The 20,455-nt window shown below is 32.7% G+C and overlaps 3 protein-coding genes across 3 annotated transcripts; 2 read left to right on the top strand and 1 right to left on the bottom strand.

Moving 5' to 3' along the window:
• Positions 1-5,552: 5,552 nt before the first annotated feature.
• On the bottom strand, positions 5,553-6,380 carry LOC103314005 (sulfhydryl oxidase 1). The gene has a single exon (XM_008198702.2). The coding sequence runs from the start codon at positions 6,378-6,380 to the stop codon at positions 5,553-5,555; it is 828 nt and encodes a 275-aa protein (XP_008196924.2).
• A 4,387-nt stretch (positions 6,381-10,767) lies between these two features.
• Positions 10,768-12,578, top strand: LOC655759 (sulfhydryl oxidase 1). The gene has a single exon (XM_962321.4). The coding sequence runs from the start codon at positions 10,879-10,881 to the stop codon at positions 12,511-12,513; it is 1,635 nt and encodes a 544-aa protein (XP_967414.1). The 5' UTR covers positions 10,768-10,878; the 3' UTR covers positions 12,514-12,578.
• A 3,457-nt stretch (positions 12,579-16,035) lies between these two features.
• Positions 16,036-18,394, top strand: LOC655674 (sulfhydryl oxidase 2). The gene is made up of 2 exons (XM_962236.5): positions 16,036-17,956; positions 18,025-18,394. Exons 1-2 carry the CDS (start codon positions 16,180-16,182, stop codon positions 18,066-18,068), a joined length of 1,821 nt encoding a protein of 606 aa, XP_967329.1. The 5' UTR covers positions 16,036-16,179; the 3' UTR covers positions 18,069-18,394.
• The last annotated feature ends 2,061 nt before the right edge of the window (positions 18,395-20,455 follow it).

Below are 20,455 nucleotides of genomic sequence, written 5' to 3' on the forward strand. Positions count from 1 at the left end.
AAGACACGTGTTTAGATTGACCTATGCGTCGTGTGGATTTTATGCAGCCATTGTCTTCATTTTTGTAGGAGAACATTACAAGACTTTGCTCTACAACATATTAAAAATTGGAGTTGCAGGCCTTTTTGTTTTCTTGGAATTAAATACTGAATATTTAATAATTTTTGAAAAATTCGCAAAAGACACGTGTTTAGATTGACCTATGCGTCGTGTGGATTTTATGCAGCTATTATCTTCATTTTTGTAGGAGAATATTACAAGACTTTGCTCTACAACATATTAAAAAATTGGAGTTGCAGGCCTTTTTGTTTTCTTGGAATTAAATACTGAATATTTAATAATTTTTGAAAAATTCGCAAAAGACACGTGTTTAGATTGACCTATGCGTCGTGTGGATTTTATGCAGCTATTATCTTCATTTTTGTAGGAGAATATTACAAGACTTTGCTCTACAACATATTAAAAAATTGGAGTTGCAGGCCTTTTTGTTTTCTTGGAATTAAATACTGAATATTTAATAATTTTTGAAAAATTCGCAAAAGACACGTGTTTAGATTGACCTATGCGTCGTGTGGATTTTATGCAGCTATTGTCTTCATTTTTGTAGGAGAATATTACAAGACTTTGCTATACAACATATTAAAAAATTGGAGTTGCAGGCCTTTTTGTTTTCTTGGAATTAAATACTGAATATTTAATAATTTTTGAAAATTCGCAAAAGACACGTGTTTAGATTGACCTATGCGTCGTGTGGATTTTATGCAGCTATTGTCTTCATTTTTGTAGGAGAACATTACAAGACTTTGCTCTACAACATATTAAAAAATTGGAGTTGCAGGCCTTTTTGTTTTCTTGGAATTAAATACTGAATATTTAATAATTTTTGAAAAATTCGCAAAAGACACGTGTTTAGATTGACCTATGCGTCGTGTGGATTTTATGCAGCTATTATCTTCATTTTTGTAGGAGAATATTACAAGACTTTGCTCTACAACATATTAAAAAATTGGAGTTGCAGGCCTTTTTGTTTTCTTGGAATTAAATACTGAATATTTAATAATTTTTGAAAAATTCGCAAAAGACACGTGTTTAGATTGACCTATGCGTCGTGTGGATTTTATGCAGCTATTGTCTTCATTTTTGTAGGAGAATATTACAAGACTTTGCTATACAACATATTAAAAAATTGGAGTTGCAGGCCTTTTTGTTTTCTTGGAATTAAATACTGAATATTTAATAATTTTTGAAAAATTCGCAAAAGACACGTGTTTAGATTGACCTATGCGTCGTGTGGATTTTATGCAGCTATTGTCTTCATTTTTGTAGGAGAACATTACAAGACTTTGCTCTACAACATATTAAAAAATTGGAGTTGCAGGCCTTTTTGTTTTCTTGGAATTAAATACTGAATATTTAATAATTTTTGAAAAATTCGCAAAAGACACGTGTTTAGATTGACCTATGCGTCGTGTGGATTTTATGCAGCTATTGTCTTCATTTTTGTAGGAGAATATTACAAGACTTTGCTATACAACATATTAAAAAATTGGAGTTGCAGGCCTTTTTGTTTTCTTGGAATTAAATACTGAATATTTAATAATTTTTGAAAAATTCGCAAAAGACACGTGTTTAGATTGACCTATGCGTCGTGTGGATTTTATGCAGCCATTGTCTTCATTTTTGTAGGAGAATATTACAAGACTTTGCTCTACAACATATTAAAAAACTTGAGTCGTAGGCCTTTTTGTTTTCTTGGATTTAAATACTGAATATTTAATAATATTTGAAAAATTCGCAAAAGACACGTGTTTAGATTGACCTATGCGTCGTGTGGATTTTATGCAGCTATTGTCTTCATTTTTGTAGGAAAATATTATAAGACTTTGCTCTACAACATATTAAAAATTTTGAGTTGCAGGCCTTTTTGTTTTCTTGGAATTAAATACTGAATATTTAATAATTTTTGAAAAATTCGCAAAAGACACGTGTTTAGATTGACCTATGCGTCGTGTGGATTTTATGCAGCTATTGTCTTCATTTTTGTAGGAGAACATTACAAGACTTTGCTCTACAACATATTAAAAATTTGGAGTTGCAGGCCTTTTTGTTTTCTTGGAATTAAATGCGGAATATTTAATAATTTTTGAAAAATTTGCAAAAGACACGTGTTTAGATTGACCTATGCGTCGTGTGGATTTTATGCAGCTATTGTCTTCATTTTTGTAGGAGAACATTACAAGACTTTGCTCTACAACATATTAAAAAATTGGAGTTGCAGGCCTTTTTGTTTTCTTGGAATTAAATGCGGAATATTTAATAATCTTTGAAAAATTCGCATAAGACATGTGTTTAGCTTGACCTATCCGTCGTGTGGATTGTATGCAGCTATTGCCTTGATTTTTGTAGGAGAATATTACAAGACCTTGCTCTACAACATATTAAAAAACTGAAGTCGCAGGCCTTTTTGTTTTCTTGGAATTAAATGCTGAATATTTAATAATTTTTGAAAAATTGGCAAAAGACACGTGTTTAGATTGATCTATGCGTCGTGTGGATTGTATGCAGCTATTGTCTTTATTTTTGTAGGAGAACATTACAAGACTTTGCTCTACAACATATTAAAAAACTGAAGTCGCAGGCCTTTTTGTTTCCTTGGAATTAAATGTTGAATATTTAATAATTTTTGAAAAATTCGCATAAGACATGTGTTTAGCTTGACCTATCTGTCGTGTGGATTGTATGCAGCTATTGTCTTGATTTTTGTAGGAGAATATTACAAGACTTTGCTCTACAACATATTAAAAAATTGGAGTCGCAGGCTTTTTTGTTTCCTTGGAATTAAATGTTGAATATTTAATAATTTTTGAAAAATTGGCAAAAGACACGTGTTTAGATTGATCTATGCGTCGTGTGGATTGTATGCAGCTATTGTCTTGATTTTTGTAGGAGAACATTACAAGACTTTGCTCTACAACATATTAAAAAACTGAAGTCGCAGGCCTTTTTGTTTCCTTGGAATTAAATGTTGAATATTTAATAATTTTTGAAAAATTCGCATAAGACATGTGTTTAGCTTGACCTATCTGTCGTGTGGATTGTATGCAGCTATTGTCTTGATTTTTGTAGGAGAATATTTCAAGACTTTGCTCTACAACATATTAAAAAACTGAAGTCGCAGGCCTTTTTGTTTCCTTGGAATTAAATGTTGAATATTTAATAATTTTTGAAAAATTCCCATAAGACACGTGTTTAGCTTGACCTACCCGTCGTGTGGATTGTATGCAGCTATTGTCTTGATTTTTGTAGGAGAATATTTCAAGACTTTGCTCTACAACATATTAAAAAACTGAAGTCGCAGGCCTTTTTGTTTTCTTGGAATTAAATGCTGAATATTTAATAATTTTTGAAAAATTCGCATAAGACAAGTGTTTAGATTGACCTATGCGTCGTGTGGATTTTATGCAGCTATTGTCTTCATTTTTGTAGGAAAATATTATAAGACTTTGCTCTACAACATATTAAAAAATTGCAGTTGCAGACCTTTTTGTTTTCTTGGAATTAAATGCGGAATATTTAATAATTTTTGAAAAATTCGCAAAAGACACGTGTTTAGATTGACCCATGCGTCGTGTAGATTGTATGCAGCTATTGTCTTGATTTTTGTAGGAGAACATTACAAGACTTTGCTCTACAACATATTAAAAAACTAGAGTCGTAGGCTTTTTTGTTATCTTCGAATTAAATGCTGAATATTTAATAATTTTTGGAAAATTCGCATAAGACATGTGTTTAGCTTGACCTATCCGTCGTGTGGATTGTATGCAGCTATTGTCTTGATTTTTGTAGGAGAATATTACAAGACTTTGCTCTACAACATATTAAAAAACTAGAGTCGTAGGCCTTTTTGTTATCTTCGAACTAAATGTTGAATATTTAATAATTTTTGAAAAATTCGCATAAGACATGTGTTTAGCTTGACCTATCCGTCGTGTGGATTGTATGCAGCTATTGTCTTGATTTTTGTAGGAGAATATTACAAGACTTTGCTCTACAACATATTAAAAAATTGGAGTCGCAGGCTTTTTTGTTTCCTTGGAATTAAATGTTGAATGTTTAATAATTTTTGAAAAATTCGCAAAAGACATGTGTTTAGATTGATCTATGCGTCGTGTAGATTGTATGCAGCTATTGTCTTCATTTTTGTAGGAGAACATTACAAGACTTTGCTCTACAACATATTAAAAAATTGGAGTCGCAGGCTTTTTTGTTTCCTTGGAATTAAATGTTGAATGTTTAATAATTTTTGAAAAATTCGCAAAAGACATGTGTTTAGATTGATCTATGCGTCGTGTAGATTGTATGCAGCTATTGTCTTCATTTTTGTAGGAGAACATTACAAGACTTTGCTCTACAACATATTAAAAAATTGGAGTCGCAGGCCTCTTTGTTTTCTTGAAATTAAATGCGGAATATTTAATAATTTTTGAAAAATTCGCAAAAGACACGTGTTTATATTGACCCATGCGTCGTGTAGATTGTATGCAGCTATTGTCTTCATTTTTGTAGGAGAACATTACAAGACCTTGCTCTACAACATATTAAAAAATTGAAGTCGCAGGCTTTTTTGTTTCCTTGGAATTAAATGTTGAATATTTAATAATTTTTGAAAAATTCGCATGAGACACGTGTTTAGATTGACCCATGCGTCCTGTAGATTGTATGGAGCTATTGTTTTGATTTTTGTAGGAGAACATTACAAGACTTTGCTCTACAACATATTAAAAAACTGAAGTCGCAGGCCTTTTAGTTTTCTTGAAATTAAATGCGGAATATTTAATAATTTTTGAAAAATTTGCGTAAGACACGTGTTTAGTTTGACCCATGCGTCGTGTGGATTGTATGCAGCTAATGCCTTCATTTTTGTAGGAGAACATTACAAGACTTTGCTCTACAACATATTAAAAAATTGAAGTCGCAGGCTTTTTTGTTTCCTTGGAATTAAATGTTGAATATTTAATAATTTTTGAAAAATTCGCATAAGACATGTGTTTAGATTGACCCATGCGTCGTGTGGATTGTATGCAGCTATTGTCTTGATTTTTGTAGGAGAACATTACAAAACCTTAGTCTACAACATGTTAAAAGATAAGAGATGTCAGGCTTTTGGTTTTTTCTTTTTATTAAATACCAAATAATATATATTTTTTTAATTTTTATGAACACGGCAATCTTTATGAAGCGCTTGCTTTTTAAACGACTGACTTTTTTTGTTCTAAATTTTTCTATATATTTTTTTTAATTAATAAAGTGTATTCGAGTTTTTGTTCCAAGGCCTATTAAATAAATGAAATATTAATTTTGTTCGAACATTGAGTTGCCAATATTTGCTTCTCGCTTAGAAGATTTTGTTTCAATAATTCTTTTTTTATTTTATTATTAGTTAATTGTTTTATTAGTTTATGGTAGGGTGATAAAAACAACGTCAAAAGATTTAATAATTTATTTTCAAATAATACTTATTACAAAACAAATATTATTTTCATTTACGCCCTTCATACTGTTGAGTACATTTCTTCCATTTTAACTGGAGTAATTACACAAGGCGTTATGCCCTTGCTCTTCAAAAAACCACTAATAACTTGCATCATTTGGAAACTTCCATCTATATTTTTGTCAACAATTACTAAATTCTTTCCCCTTTCTGCAAAAACAACTTTCGGAAAACCAATCAACGCCTTTGCTTGTGACCGCTTGAACGCAACATTCGGCGTTCGATGAAAATGCATCACCATTTCAGCCCCTAAAGGCCTGACAAAATCTTCAATCACCCACACAACAATTCGCGAATTTGCATTTTCACCAGCAAACAGTGCCGTAGAATCGGTGTGAGGATAAGGCACCAAACCTCGAGGATAAATTCGTCCTCCTCCCTTCATTATTTCATCCACAATTGTCTTGAAAACAAATCGTTTCGTAAAATCCAGTGTGACTCCAACTTGGACCTCCAGACCCACGTAAGAGGCGCCAAAGCTGGATTTCTCGTGGAAATATTTCATGTTCGGAAAATCGACGATTTTAAATTTATCACAAAGCCTCATGTTTCTGATACTTGAACAATCTACGACGCCAACCCTCACCAGGTCTCTCCAAGGAGTTGCCTCTGAAGCGAACTGCTTCCATATCGTGGAAAACTTTTGGCTGTGTGCACACCATTTGGCGTAAAAAGTCACTAACCAAGCTGTTGGTGAATTTTCGACGAATCTTTTGAAATTGTGGACGTTGAGACTTTCCACATCGTCTGAGGGGAAGTACAAGACACGGGAAGGCACTTTCTTGGTACAAACAAGTCCCAAGAAAACCACCGCAAGTATACTTTTCATGCCAACTAAATTTCTGATTGGAAAAACTAAATATACTTTAATGGTGTGATAAACTGATAATTATGTTTGCTTTTAAGGAAATTGAAAAACGTTTTATTACAAATTATTTTTTATCACTAGACACTAAAATCAAGAAATAAAAAATCTAAATTGCGTTTCTGGTGGTTTTTGCAATTTTCAACGCCGATTACGGCGAAACCAGAATGCACCAATGTAATCGTAAACAATATTTCTAAAAACATCGACTTTGTACACAAAACTGTTCTATAATTTGACCTTTTGTAATTTGGACTTTTAAAAAACCTATTGTAATATTGATTTTTTTGCAAGTTTTAAATGCCGATTACGGCGAAACTAAGAATCCTGACACCTTATTTAGACCTGACCTGACCTGACCTGACCTGACACCTTATTTAGACCAAAATTCACGATTTATTTACCAGTTTCTATTAAAACATTTTGTTTTTATTTTTTTTTATTTTTTTTATTTTATTTTTTTAAACACTTAATTTTGAACGATTTCTTGTTTTAAAAAAACACAAAAATTGTCGCTTTAGAAACGCTGAAATCGGCTTATTCCGACGATTTAAGCATCAATTTTATTGAAATCACTTAATTTCAAACTATTCCGTGTTTCAAAATAATTTTTTTTTTGACCAAAAATTTTATAGAAAAAAGTAAAAAAATTAATGTAATATATAAAACAAACCAAAAAAAAAGTTGTTATTTATGCTTTTTTACAAACGACTATGTATATTTTTCGAGTTGAACAGAATTGAAAATTATGTATACTTTTTGTTGTTTTTTTGAGCATTTGAACAAGTATTTAAAATAATAGCTCAGTTTTTTCGAGAGATTTTCTTAAACCGGCAAAAATATTTACAAAATTAGGGTATAAATTATAGGGTTTTTTTTTCATCGTTTTCTTAACACGTCAAGCTTGAACGGAAGTCATCATTTTCAAAATAAATTGAATTACTTTTTTTTAATACACTGGTCTACAATGAAATCCTCCTTTAAATAAAATTAGTATGAATATAAAGGTTTAAACGTCCAGAATCTAGGTATACTCGTATATCTGTTTCAGTTTCTTGCGTTTTTATAATTTTTCTAAATTCTCAGAGTTAAATATTTTTTGTGATTCGTTATTGTATTTGAATGAATCTAAAAATAATTTCAGTTAATGAAAAAATAAAGCTGAAAACTATCAGAAAATCATTCGAGATTTTTTTTTTTTTTAAAGCTTTGAAACCTGGATATATCTTTCATTTTTCTAACTCTCACTAACATTTCTTTTCCGAAAATCTTTACGCAGTTTTGATAAATAAGAAGAAAGGTGAAGTCAAGATTTTACTTATCTTACACATAGATGTGGACGATACAACGGAAAATAGTCAGAAAATTTGTTGAATTTGTTAGTTAAAACTTTCATGGAACAATATTAATATGCATATTTTTGAATGGTTTTTAGAGTTTTGTAACGAATTTGAACATTTATTGTAAATTATTATAACAATCATTAAATTCACATTATGGTTCTAAGTAAAATCAACGATTTTATACAAAATTTATAACAAAAAAGTTTATGTAAGAAGTATATAATTTTTGGTGATGGTAGAGTTAAAAAAAAACAACTTGCTTTATTTAAAGTTTATAGATTTTGAGATAGACATAGAGAGTTTATTTTTTATCTCTGCAATCTTTATTCATCTTTTTAATTACGTTCAGAACCATCAGTTATTTTTGTTTGGTTGCTTTTCTTAAAAAATGTCTAAAATAATTCAAATTTTATTTAACAAAAAAATGAAATAAATAATAACTGTTGATGATTTACGACGAATTAACTCCCTTGAAAATTTATGATGGTGGTATGGATCCAATTACAAAAACACATTTTTGAGCTAAAAACTCACTTTTCGCAACATTTTGAAAAATTCCAAAAGTAGATCAACAATTTCATAAAAAAACGTGAAACTATTGTATTATTTTTACAAAAACGGACCAAAAAAAGTTGTTATTTAAACTTTTTACAAACGACTATGTATATTTTTCTCAAAAAAAATCATAGAATAGGATTAAAAATAATGTATTGTTGTTTTTTTTTGGGGGGGGTTTAAACGAACATTTAAAATAAAAGCTCAGTCCAAAATTTAGGTATATCTGTTCCAGTTTTTTACTATCACCCGTATAAATTTTTTTATAATTTTTCTAATTTCTCAAATCAAATTTCAGTTGATGGAAAGATAAAAAAGCTGAAAACTATCAAAAATCATTTTTTTTAAACCTGGACATGTCATTTTTCTAACTCTCACTTAAATTTCTTTACCGAAATTCTTAACGCAGTTTCGATAAATAAGAAGAAAGGTAAAGTCAAGATTTTATTTATATTACACACAGATGTGGACGATACAATGGGAAATTGTTAAAAGATCGTCAAAAGCAAAGATAGCACATTTTTTTTAGTTAAAACTTTGCTAGAAAATATCAAAAAAAGAAAATATTAATATGCACATTTTTTAATGCTATTTAGAGTTTTGGAAGCAATTATAACATTTATTGTAAATTATTACGGCAATCATATAAATAAAATCAGTGATATATAAAAAATTATTACAAAAAAAGTTTATGTAGTAGATACATAATTTTTGTTATTAAATTGCGATTCAGAATCATACATGTAGGGTTTCTGTTCAAGACAAATTTCATCACAAATTACTCAAAAAAAACGAGTCATATCTAATAGTGGTGTTATTATTTTTCGTTCAAAAACATTTTTGAGCTAAAAACTCAGTTTTTTAAACATTTCAAAAAACTCCCAAAAAAGATCAAAAATTTTATATAAAAAAGTAAAAAAAATTATGTGATATATAAAACAAACGAAAAAAAATTTGTTATTTATGCTTTTTTACACAACTGTATATATTTGTCGAGTTGATCAGAATTGAAAATGATGTATACTTTTTGTTGTTTTTCCAAATTACAAAAGTAGATTAACAATTTCATAAAAAAACGTGAAACTATTGCAATATTTTTACAAAAACGAACCAAAAAAAGTTGTTATTTAAACTTTTTACAAACGACTATGTATATTTTTCCCAAAAAAATCATAGAATAGGATTAAAAATGATGTATTGTTGTTTTTTTTGAGGGTTTAAACGAACATTTAAAATAAAAGCTCAGTCCAAAATGTAGGTATATCTGTTCCAGTTTTTTACTATCACCCGTATAATTTTTTTTATAATTTTTCTAATTTCTCAAATCAAATTTTAGTTGATGGAAAGATAAAAAAGCTGAAAACTATTAAAAATCATTTTTTTTAAACCTGGACATGTCATTTTCCTAACTCTCACTTAAATTTCTTTACCGAAATTCTTAACGCAGTTTCGATAAATAAGAAGAAAGGTAAAGTCAAGATTTTATTTATATTACACACAGATGTGGACGATACAATGGGAAATTGTTAAAAGATCGTCAAAAGCAATGATAGCACATTTTTTTTAGTTAAAACTTTGCTGGAAAATATCAAAAAAAGAAAATATTAATATGCACATTTTTTAATGCTATTTAGAGTTTTGGAAGCAATTATAACATTTATTGTAATTATTACGGCAATCATTTAAGTAAAATCAGTGATATATAAAAAATTATTACAAAAAAAGTTTATGTAGTAGATACGTAATTTTTGTTATTAAATTGCGATTCAGAATCAAGACTTCAGAAATCAGGCTTTGAAAAAAGTGACGAGAAACTCGCGAAACTGAGCTAATAATTTAGTCAACTCTACAGAGTGGCTTTGATAGTTGTGCAAATATTTTATACGGTGATATTGGAGTTAAAAAAAAACTTACTTTATTTAATGTTTATAGATTTTGAGATAGATATAGAGGATTTATTTCTTTTGATCCCTACTAACTTTATTCATCTTTTTTTATTATGTGCGAAACGATCAATTAATTTTGTTTGTCTAAAATAAGTCAAATTTTAATCTAAACAAAATGAAGTAAATAATAAGTGTTGATAATTTTTACTTAATAATAGGCCTTATTTTATTTTGCATTTAATTAACAATTTTCTGTTTTTTTATTTTTTATTTTAGAAATTCGAAAATTTTACAAATACTGAGAATTTCTAGCCGAGAATTCACGGGTCTCTAGAAAAAAAGTAAGGAGAGAAATCGTGCTTGCAGTCTAGTAATTCAAAATTTGCTCTTTATTGTCCAAACATTTAGTTGTTTTAGGGCTCTGATATAGGCAACATACTATTTCACTGTGTATATTACGAATTAGTATTATCTTAGATATTTTAAAGAACTGTGGGTGGATGCGCGAGAGACTCGTTCTTATCTTGTAAATGAAATTAATCTCACGATAACAACTCTTGGAAAACACTTGATACACTTCTGACGTCACTTCATTTGATTAACTCAATCATATCGTACTCATTACCAGTCCTAAATGCCTTCCTTGTGGTTAAATAAACATCAAACTTCGCCAACACCATGAAGAAAATCACAGTTTTCCTCCTCCTCATCAATTTTCTAATCCCAACCACCACACAAAGTGAAACAAGTGAGGCTGAATTATTATACGACCCCAGTGAAAACATCGAAATCCTGGACATTCACAACTTTCACACCAAAATCGAAAACTCACAAACACCCTGGTTAGTAAAATTCTACCTGGGCTGGTGCGGCACTTGCCAGAAACTTTCAACTGAATGGAAAAAATTCCGCAACGAAATCACCCCATGGACGGATTTGGTCAAAGTTGGGGCCATTTCATGCTCAGACCCTGCCAACACCCCCGTCTGTCTCAACTCCAACATCAGTGCTTACCCCACAATTAAATATTTCCCCGAAAATTACAAAAGTGGTGATGATTCTACTGTGATACTCAAGGGCGAACATTTGGACGTTAAAGCGCTCAAAAAGCGAGTAATTGGGCAAATTAGGACCGAAATCAGCGAAAAACGAGGCCAAATGTACCCCAAGTTATCGACATACGAGCACCCAAACCTTGAAAAAATGTTCGAAGGTTTAGGTGAAAGTGTCAAGTACGTGGTTTTGGTGGTGGAAGCTCCAGATCAGTGTTTTGCGACCGAAATCGCCCTAAACTTGCACAAAAATCGAAATGTTTCGGTTAAATTTGCCCCAAACACTAACACAGACTTGGTTAATAATTTGCAAGTTAGTACGTTTCCAAGTGTCGTGGTCCTGGACCGTAATAACAACGTTTCGAAACGATTTACGGACCCAGAGGGTGTTGCTATTGAGTCGTTTCTGCTCAGTTATGGTTTAGAAGTTAATAGAATTGAACCAAACACTACGAAAAAAATTGTTCCAAAAAAATTATTACGTCTGAATCAAAGGGTGAAAAAAATGGGCGATGTTGTTTTCCAGGTGGATTTGGAAGCTGCGTTAAGATACTCACTGAAGCAGGAAGTTTCAGCAGTTAGAGTTATAACAAACGAGCGTTTGGACGCACTAAGGGCTTACTTAACTGTGGTTAAAAAATATTTCCCGTTTGGTGAAAATAACGAACTTATAACCCAATTAGTTAAACTTACATCGAGCAGTGAACAAGTTCAAGGTGTTGAAATTTTTCAACTTGTGCAAAAAGCTGAGACAAATCGGGCGTTTTCGTCCGTTCAAACCTACCTAGGTTGTCTTGGTAGTGTAAGTGGAAAACGAAGATATCCCTGTAGTTTATGGCAACTTTTTCACTACTTGACCGTTAATTCTGACGATGAAACAAACCCGAGAGAAGTCCTAACAGCAATGCATGGCTACATCAGGCATTTTTTCGGCTGTGGTGGTTGCAGTCGCCACTTTCAACAAATGGCAATTGAGCGGAATCTGTCAGGTGTTTCCTCGCTTAAAGAAGCGGTTTTGTGGCTGTGGGAGGCTCATAATGTCGTGAATCAACGTTTGAAGGGTGATGTTACTGAAGATCCCGAGTTTTTGAAAGACAAGTTTCCGGCAAAGTTGAGGTGTGTGGAGTGTTATGAAGAAGATGGGACGTGGAGGAGGAATGAAGTGTTTGAATATTTGAAAAAAATGTACGGGAAGTTTAATGTTAGATATGTTGGGTCTGATACAAGGGTGTTGTTTCCCGATCTGGACAATATGTTTTAAATTATAAACTAAAAAAAAAAAAATTCCCGGCGCATCCACCAAAATTGTAAATTTAAAAAAATCAATGCCAGTTAATCATAATTGTTAGATATGTTTTAAATTATGAACTAAAAAATAGCTTTTTTTCTCTAACAATTGTTGCCCCGGCGCATCCACCAAAATTGGAAAATTCAAAATCAATGCCAGTTATTCATAATTGTTTTTTTATTAAGTTTTAGTTATAATGTTTATATAAGACCCGTAATAATAAAATATTTAATTCAAAACTGCTAAATTTATCTTTATTGAAGCAAAATTAAGACATAATCCAAAGAATATATTTATTGGCTCTAACACAAACAAATGCATCTAACTAATTTCTTAGCATATTTAGACAAAATTATGTAAAATAGCTAGTTTTTTACTGAGAAAGAATAGAAAATATTGCAAAACGTTTCTTTATAGAAAAAAGGATTTTTTATCAAACGCTGAAAAGTAGAACGGTTGGATTTTTTTGTCCAATTTAAATAAAATCTCGCGAAATATTAAAATAGGTTCAGCTATTTGGAAATGCTTTTCAATTTAAGTTTTTAATGTAAAACCTTGAAAAAAGTTTTCAGCCCAAAAATGTTCTACAAAGCTCGAAAAATTATAAAGTGCATCACTTTTGACGCAAAATAATGTTACTTTTTTTTTAAAGAAGCGGGAAATAAATATATTTCCGACTTAAAAAACTAAAACCGGATGAAATATTTGGAAATCAAAGACATAATTTTATTTTCGACGCAAAAATCTAATTTTATGTTAAAAAAATCTAGAGAAAAATAAAAAGTTATTGTTTGAAACATCTGAAAAATGTAAAAATAACATTATATTTTTGAAACGAGTTAGTGATTTTTCAGCCTACCATAAAGTAAATAAATATTTAGCTCCAAAGGGCCAAGGTTAAAAAGTTTATTTCGTTGAAAAACGTCATAATACCCGAAAGAACAAAGTTATTTTCAAGCAAATTTTGTAAAAAATGCAATTTTGAGGAAAAATTAGTAACGTTTTTAATCTAAACATGTGTATCTGGTTCAAAAATAAACTGAAAATGTTCGAAAGTGGCCGACAAAAGTTATAATAATTTGGATCAGTGTAGAAAAATATTGATTGATTGACATAATTTTAAAATGAATTTTCCGGTTTTTCGGTTAAAGTTATAAAAAAATTAATATTAAAAAAAACAATGTCACATCAACCTATATAAAATTAAAAAGTTCCAAAACAATTTAAATACTTGTTGACGTACGATTTTTCGGCTCGTTTGAGCAAAATAAAAAAAAATAAGCTTTTAACTTTTAAAACAGGTTTAAATGCTCCCAACAGACAAAAATATTATACTTTTTCACAACGAAAAGATTTTGTATTTATTTTTATTTTTTTAAGTCAAAAACGTAAAATCTGACGAAATAAATATGTTCGTAAAATGCTAATATTTAGGCTTGTTTTAGCAGATATTAGTAGAAAAAAGTGTAGAAAACAAAATTAAGACATAATTGGTTGATTATTTATTATTTTTTTTTGATTATTATTTTTTTACCAGAAGCTCCTGAATGTTGATAACTGTGAGCTGATATTTACAATCTATTGTTTGATATAATAAACTTTTACAGAGCCGTCAGGTTGGCAATAGTAATTTGAGGTCTAGGTCGATTTTTAGGTTGGTACACGTGTTTAACCAATTTAGAACAACTTGATTTAGCTCAATTTTTTAAAACTGCACATAATTTTTCCACTTACCTTTGATGGCTTCAATTATTTTTTTTTAGCTCAAAAATGCTCAAAATTTTTGCTTGTTTTTTTCTAATTAAACTTATTTCTTGGCTGGTTTGTAAACCAGCCGCTATTTTAGTTGAAACTGCGTTTTCTATTACAACAGCCAAGGGTTTGGCTAATTTACAACCCCGCCAAGTTTACACATTAATGTTAATATATTTTACAAAACTTGTTGTCCCGGCGCATCCACCAAAATTGAAAATCCAAAATCCGCTTTTCATTATTATTTGTTGTTGTTGAAACAACTAGGAATAAATGGGAAAACAGAATAAAATTGGTCTTACAATTCACGAAATTTTTTTATTACGAGCAAAACGCTATATAAGAATATATGAAAAAGAAAAATAATTTATTGAAGACATCGCAACAACCAAGAGATATGAAAGAGCAACAATAAATAAACTAATTATTAATAAAAAGGGAAGGCAAAAACATCCTCAAACTATAGCTCAACAAAATACAAAATTCATTAGCCTATACATTTCACCTTTTATTATCGATAACACCTACAAATAAAAAATTAAATAAGCATTTTATAATCTCCTTGAATACGTCCAATATCTAAACTAAAACATTTAAGTAATAAAGATAAAAGAAAGAAAATAATCTTAATTCCGATACCAGTAACTCTCAAACATTATTAATATTACCATTTATTATTAATAAACGTTTGTATGATGATTGATAAGAAAATAAGAGATTAATTAATGTTAATCTAAACCGGTGATGTTATTTAATTAGCAAAAATAATTATTCATAAATGGTCCAAATCTGGCGTAGGAGAAACGTGGGTAAAAGAGAAAATTACGATTTATTATCATACGGATCGTTTAATCCGTAAATTCAATTGAAGTGCGATCAAGTAAATAAATTCATAACACACCGTATAATTCCGTGTAATAGTTGCACAGAAATCGAATTATTTTTACTGCATTGCATTGTCGACGCATTTTTTTCACAAAAATCCAATAAGCACACAAATTGAACCTTGTTTGTTACCAAACATGTTATTATGGTAATAAAATAATCCCAATCGAATAAAATTCGACATTAATAAAGTGGTTGTGATTAAATTATTTTTTTTTTAACCAATTAAAGCAATTATTTAGTGATCCCACCAGTAAATAAACACCATTCTCTCATTTTTCACAAACAGGCAACAAAAGTATTGCAGATTAAGTTGTTTCGTAATAATAAATGTGTACATTTTGCATAAATCGTCCGCATCAAATAGCCGCCCACAATTTTTAATTTCAAAAAATAATGACGTTACGTACGATTGAAGTTTCCATTTAATCTGACGTTAGCAACTATACAGGTTGAACATAAACAAGGTGGGAGAAACGAATGCCACATCCGGCTATTATTTTTTGTTTTCGACTTATAAATAAAAGCTGAATTTATGCTAAATTTTAAAAACTGTCATATCTCCAGGATCTCATAATTGACTAAATATTGCATTTTGATTGGTCACAAGTTGTCACGTGGTGTCATGGCGCGCTGTGTCCATTTTACCCCAGTTTCCCCTACCAAACTTCGCACTTTTATCGAAATCCTTATCGCTCCGTTATTATAATTAAACTCCTAATCCTTATTTGTTCCAAAGGAGAGATTAGGCTCATTATCAGCTAAGCAATATCCGTTCAATTCCACACCGAACATTTTTCCCAAAGTATGGAAAGTGCAACAGCTGTGATCATCTGTCAAAATTATGACAATTGTGTACGTAAACAAAACCAGTTCATTCACTCCCAACATCTAAACCACCACCAAAACCAATAAAACTGCACCGAAACCGCATCTTATCGCTGAGATTCCATCAGTGCATTCGCGAACGTGTACGGTGACGTGTGCGTCCTTAACCTCAAAATGCATCCACTAACTCTCCTGCTGCTCGCCCTCGCCCTCCACCTCGCCAACAACGCTTCGCTGTCCATCTACGAGCAGCAAAAATACAAGCAGTTCCTCGAGGGCCAAGGCCTGTACTCGCCCAACGACGACGTCGTCATCCTCACCGTGCACAACTTCAAGACCCAGGTGATGAACAGCCCCCACGCCTGGTTCGTCGAGTTCTACAACAGCTGGTGCGGCTTCTGCCAGCGCTTCGCCCCCTCGTGGAAGGCCCTCTCCACCGATGTGAAGGGCTGGGCCGACCTGGTGCAAATCGCCGCCTTGGACTGCTCCGTGGACGAGAACACACCCATTTGCCGTGAGTACGAGATCATGGCCTACCCCACCTTGCGCTACTTCCACGAGGGGTACCAACCAGGCCCCCAGAACTTGGGCGTCGCCGTGCAGAAGGGGGACGACGTGGGGGCGCACCGGCGCTACCTCATCGAGCGGCTCGTGACCGAGCAGCGCGAGCGCCGGGGGGCCCACTACCCCAATTTACTACCGTACGAACACGCAACTCTTGATAACTTGTTCAGTGGGAGGGGGGAACTTATCCAGTATGGATTTTTGGTGGTTGAGAAATTTGGGGGGTTTATAGGGGCTGGGGTCACACTTGACTTGCACAAGACCCCAGTTATCGTCAGATATGCGTACGATAACAATACAGTTTTATTAAACAAGTTGGGTATAAGTACCCTTCCGGTCGTAGTGAGTGTTGACCGTAACTTGCATTATCAAGTCACAAGTGCCGGGTCACGTGACGCGGTCAAGTCAGTGATTGGTCAGTTTTTGCAAAAACAAAATATCAAACTGAGTGATGATACTCCCAAACAGGAGATATTCACAGGGAAGTGGCTTGATGTCCAAGTGCCTGATATGTCGTCCCTGATCCAGGAACGCGCAAAGCAGGCCTTGAAAGAAAGGATCAAGAGTATGGGAGATGTGGTGTTCCAGATGGACCTTGAAACCGCCCTTCGCTACTCCCTTAAGCACGAAATCGCAACCACTAAAACCATAGAAGGGGAGAAGTTGCAAGTGTTGCGCGCCTACTTGACTATCCTTCGTAAGTACTTCCCCTTTGGCCACGGGGGCCAATTGTTCCTAACCGAGTTGGCCATGAAGGCGTCGGGCGAGTCCGTCCAAGGGTCGGAACTCGCCGAAGTCATATCGCGGGCCGAGGCTGAGAACAGTTACGTGTTCTCGTCCCCCCAGCAATGGCTGGCGTGCCGCGGTAGTTCCCCGGCGTTCCGGGGATACCCCTGCGGGTTATGGAAGTTGTTCCATTTCCTAACGGTGAACTCCGCCGAGCACAATGTGAACAACCGGCGTGCGGACCCGCTGGAAGTCCTCTCCGTGATGCACGGCTACGTGAAGAACTTCTTCGGGTGTCAGGACTGCAGCCGGCACTTCCAGGAGATGGCGCTGAAGCGGGAGATGCGCAACGTGTCGTCGCTTGACTCGTCGGTGATGTGGTTGTGGATGGCGCACAACGAGGTGAACAAGCGGCTGGCGGGGGACCAGACGGAGGACCCGGAGTACCCCAAGGTGCAGTTCCCGTCGAAGGAGCGGTGTCCCACGTGCCGGGTCAACGACAACTGGGAGTTGCTGGAGGTGTTGAAGTACATCAAGCACATGTACAGCGGGATCAACGTGAGGTACATCGGCTCGGACACGACGCTCCTCCACGTGGGCTTGGACGGGGGCAAGGCGGCGACGAGCGGCTCCAGCAGCGTGTTTAGACAGTTAGATATGAGTATGTGTTTTATTTTATATGTGGTTTCCTTTTTCTTACTAGCTATACTAATACGTATATTTCTAAAGCGAGGCTATCGGAAAAAGCCGTACGTGTACGACCTGTTGGGTAAAGTGTGATTGATGGTGGAGGGCTCCGGATGGAGATTGACAACGAACAATTGTGATTTTATAGGTTTAAGTTACATCACATTCTTTTGTTTACCAAAGAAGTCGGCTTTGTTATGTAAATATTTTAGTTGTTTAGTCGATTGCATTTTATTAAGTGGTTAGGTACAAGATCAAGGTTGTTTTATCTTTATGTGTATTTTTGGTCCAAGACGTTACTGATTACGTAGTTTAAATTATGCCGTTTTTTATTGTATTTATAATGTTTTATATCCCTTGATTGAAAGATATGTATGTAAATAATAAAATACAATTACAGTTGAGAACACAATTACTTTTCATTTCTTCCATTCTTGTATATGTATATGGTGATTATAAATAATCTTCCATCAAGTTGCCTCTGGCATATGGACCATCTTGATGGAAAAAATCTTTTTATAATCAATTAACCGCTCAAAGCTCGGACCAAGCGAAAACACAAGCTTAAAGTTTGAGGGCTGTCGTTATGCAACAAGCGTATGCGAGTTGCGTAGCTAGACACCCAAGAACATAGGCGATTTCGTATGAGTGTCATTCATTTTTTTTTGTTGGAACATTTTAATTTAAAACACGTTGCTATGAAAAGCGTGTTTTAAAATAGTGAAAACACCTTGCTATCGGAAACGTGTAATTAAGAATTCATTTATTAAAAAGTAGGCTTAAAATGTTACCAACAAAAAAAACATTATTTTCTTTTGTTTTAAGGTCTACAAGTTTTTAAATGGCATACTATAATATTTTTGTATTATGATTTTTTTTCCAAATTCTACAGCCTACCCATGGTAACTACCAAAAAGCCTAATTTCGAAGACTTGTATTAAAAGCTGGTTGGTATTCGTTTGAAAATTTCTTATGATTATGGGTGTGCTAATGCTTTTTAGAAGGCTTTTCATTTTTTTTTTTTTCAATTATCATGACGGTTTTAAATACCGAGAAATTACAAAATAAAAGGTAAAAGCAAATATAGTAGTGCAGTAAATTAAGATTGGGCGAAGGTAAGTTTGTTCAATTACATGTGACTAATTTTCAGTTTCCAAAAAAAGTATAGCAACCTACTTGTGTTACCAAAAATCTAATAATAGGTACTTTATGCTTGATAAATGGTTAACGAGAACTAATTTCTATGAAATTGGCTCTGATTGTCTAATCAGAATGTAACCAACGATGTAATTTTAATTTTCTGCCTGTACTTTATACAGTAGAACCCTGCTTATCAGCACCGAACTTGGCGGCCGAATTTTCTCCTTTTTTACGAACTTTTGATTTAGTTGTAGGTACGAAAATTTGGGATTTTAGAAATCGTGTGGATTTATGGAACTTCTGGATTTTTTTAATTAAAAGGGATTTTTGGAATTATGTAGGTATCAGAAGTACTTTTTTGAAAATAGCACTGCCACCTTGATGGTTCGCGTTTTCAGCTAAAAGAAAATGTACTTTGGGCTATTTTCTAACGATTTTATTATTGTAAAGTTGTCCAATTATTGCCCAGAATAGTCGTAAACTTGTAACTTAAGCCTGAAAAAGGATATCTAATTAATTATTGGCCAAAATATTTAGCTTTTGAATAAGATTTAAGAGAAAAGGGCATACAGTTATTTTTCGCATTGATTACGTAATTTATAACAGGTACCTATGTAATTAAAGAGTTTTTATTATTATTTAAAGGGTTCAGAAGCCAATCTAATATGGCAACATTGCAATCCATTTTTTCCCTTTTTTAAACAGTTTTTATTTTTTGCCAGAGGGCACATTTTTTTTTAATTTACTTTTATAGTTATACATATGTGTCAACGATTACTATACTTATTTATTTGTAGATGGCAACATAATTTTTGGTAGTTAAATTTTTTACTCGACTTGCCGAAGGGGGCAAGATGGGGTATGGAGTATTTTTTTCTGTAGTTAGAAAATGAGGAAAAATTCCAGAACTAAGAAAAATTAAAAAAAAGTGCCAAAAAAGAAGACAGTATTTAGGATTAGACTATTAGGGGTAGGTACCCCATCTTACACAGGAAGGGGCAAGATGGGGACAATTGACTTTTTTCTAGTTTTTGTCAATTTTCTATTTAATTACGAAACACAGCTTCCAAATAAGACTTAATTATGAAAGACTCATTACTAAGAATAATTCATTAATAATAAAAAATAATGTATAGGTATGATAGTGTTGGTTTTATTGGGCTTCAAACTTTAGGTACCCTTGCCCACTTCTTCCCTTCCCAAAAAAATTATTGCAATAAGGCAAAAACATCCGTTTTTAATGATTTTGTAAAACTCCGGTTCGTTTTTTGCACAGTAATAAAGTTTCTAGGTAATATTTTGCATATTGTTTTTCTTTCTGCATCAGAAATTA

The sequence above is a fragment of the Tribolium castaneum genome, chromosome 1, assembly GCF_031307605.1.
Source record: "Tribolium castaneum strain GA2 chromosome 1, icTriCast1.1, whole genome shotgun sequence".
NCBI classification, from domain to species: Eukaryota; Metazoa; Arthropoda; class Insecta; order Coleoptera; family Tenebrionidae; genus Tribolium; species Tribolium castaneum.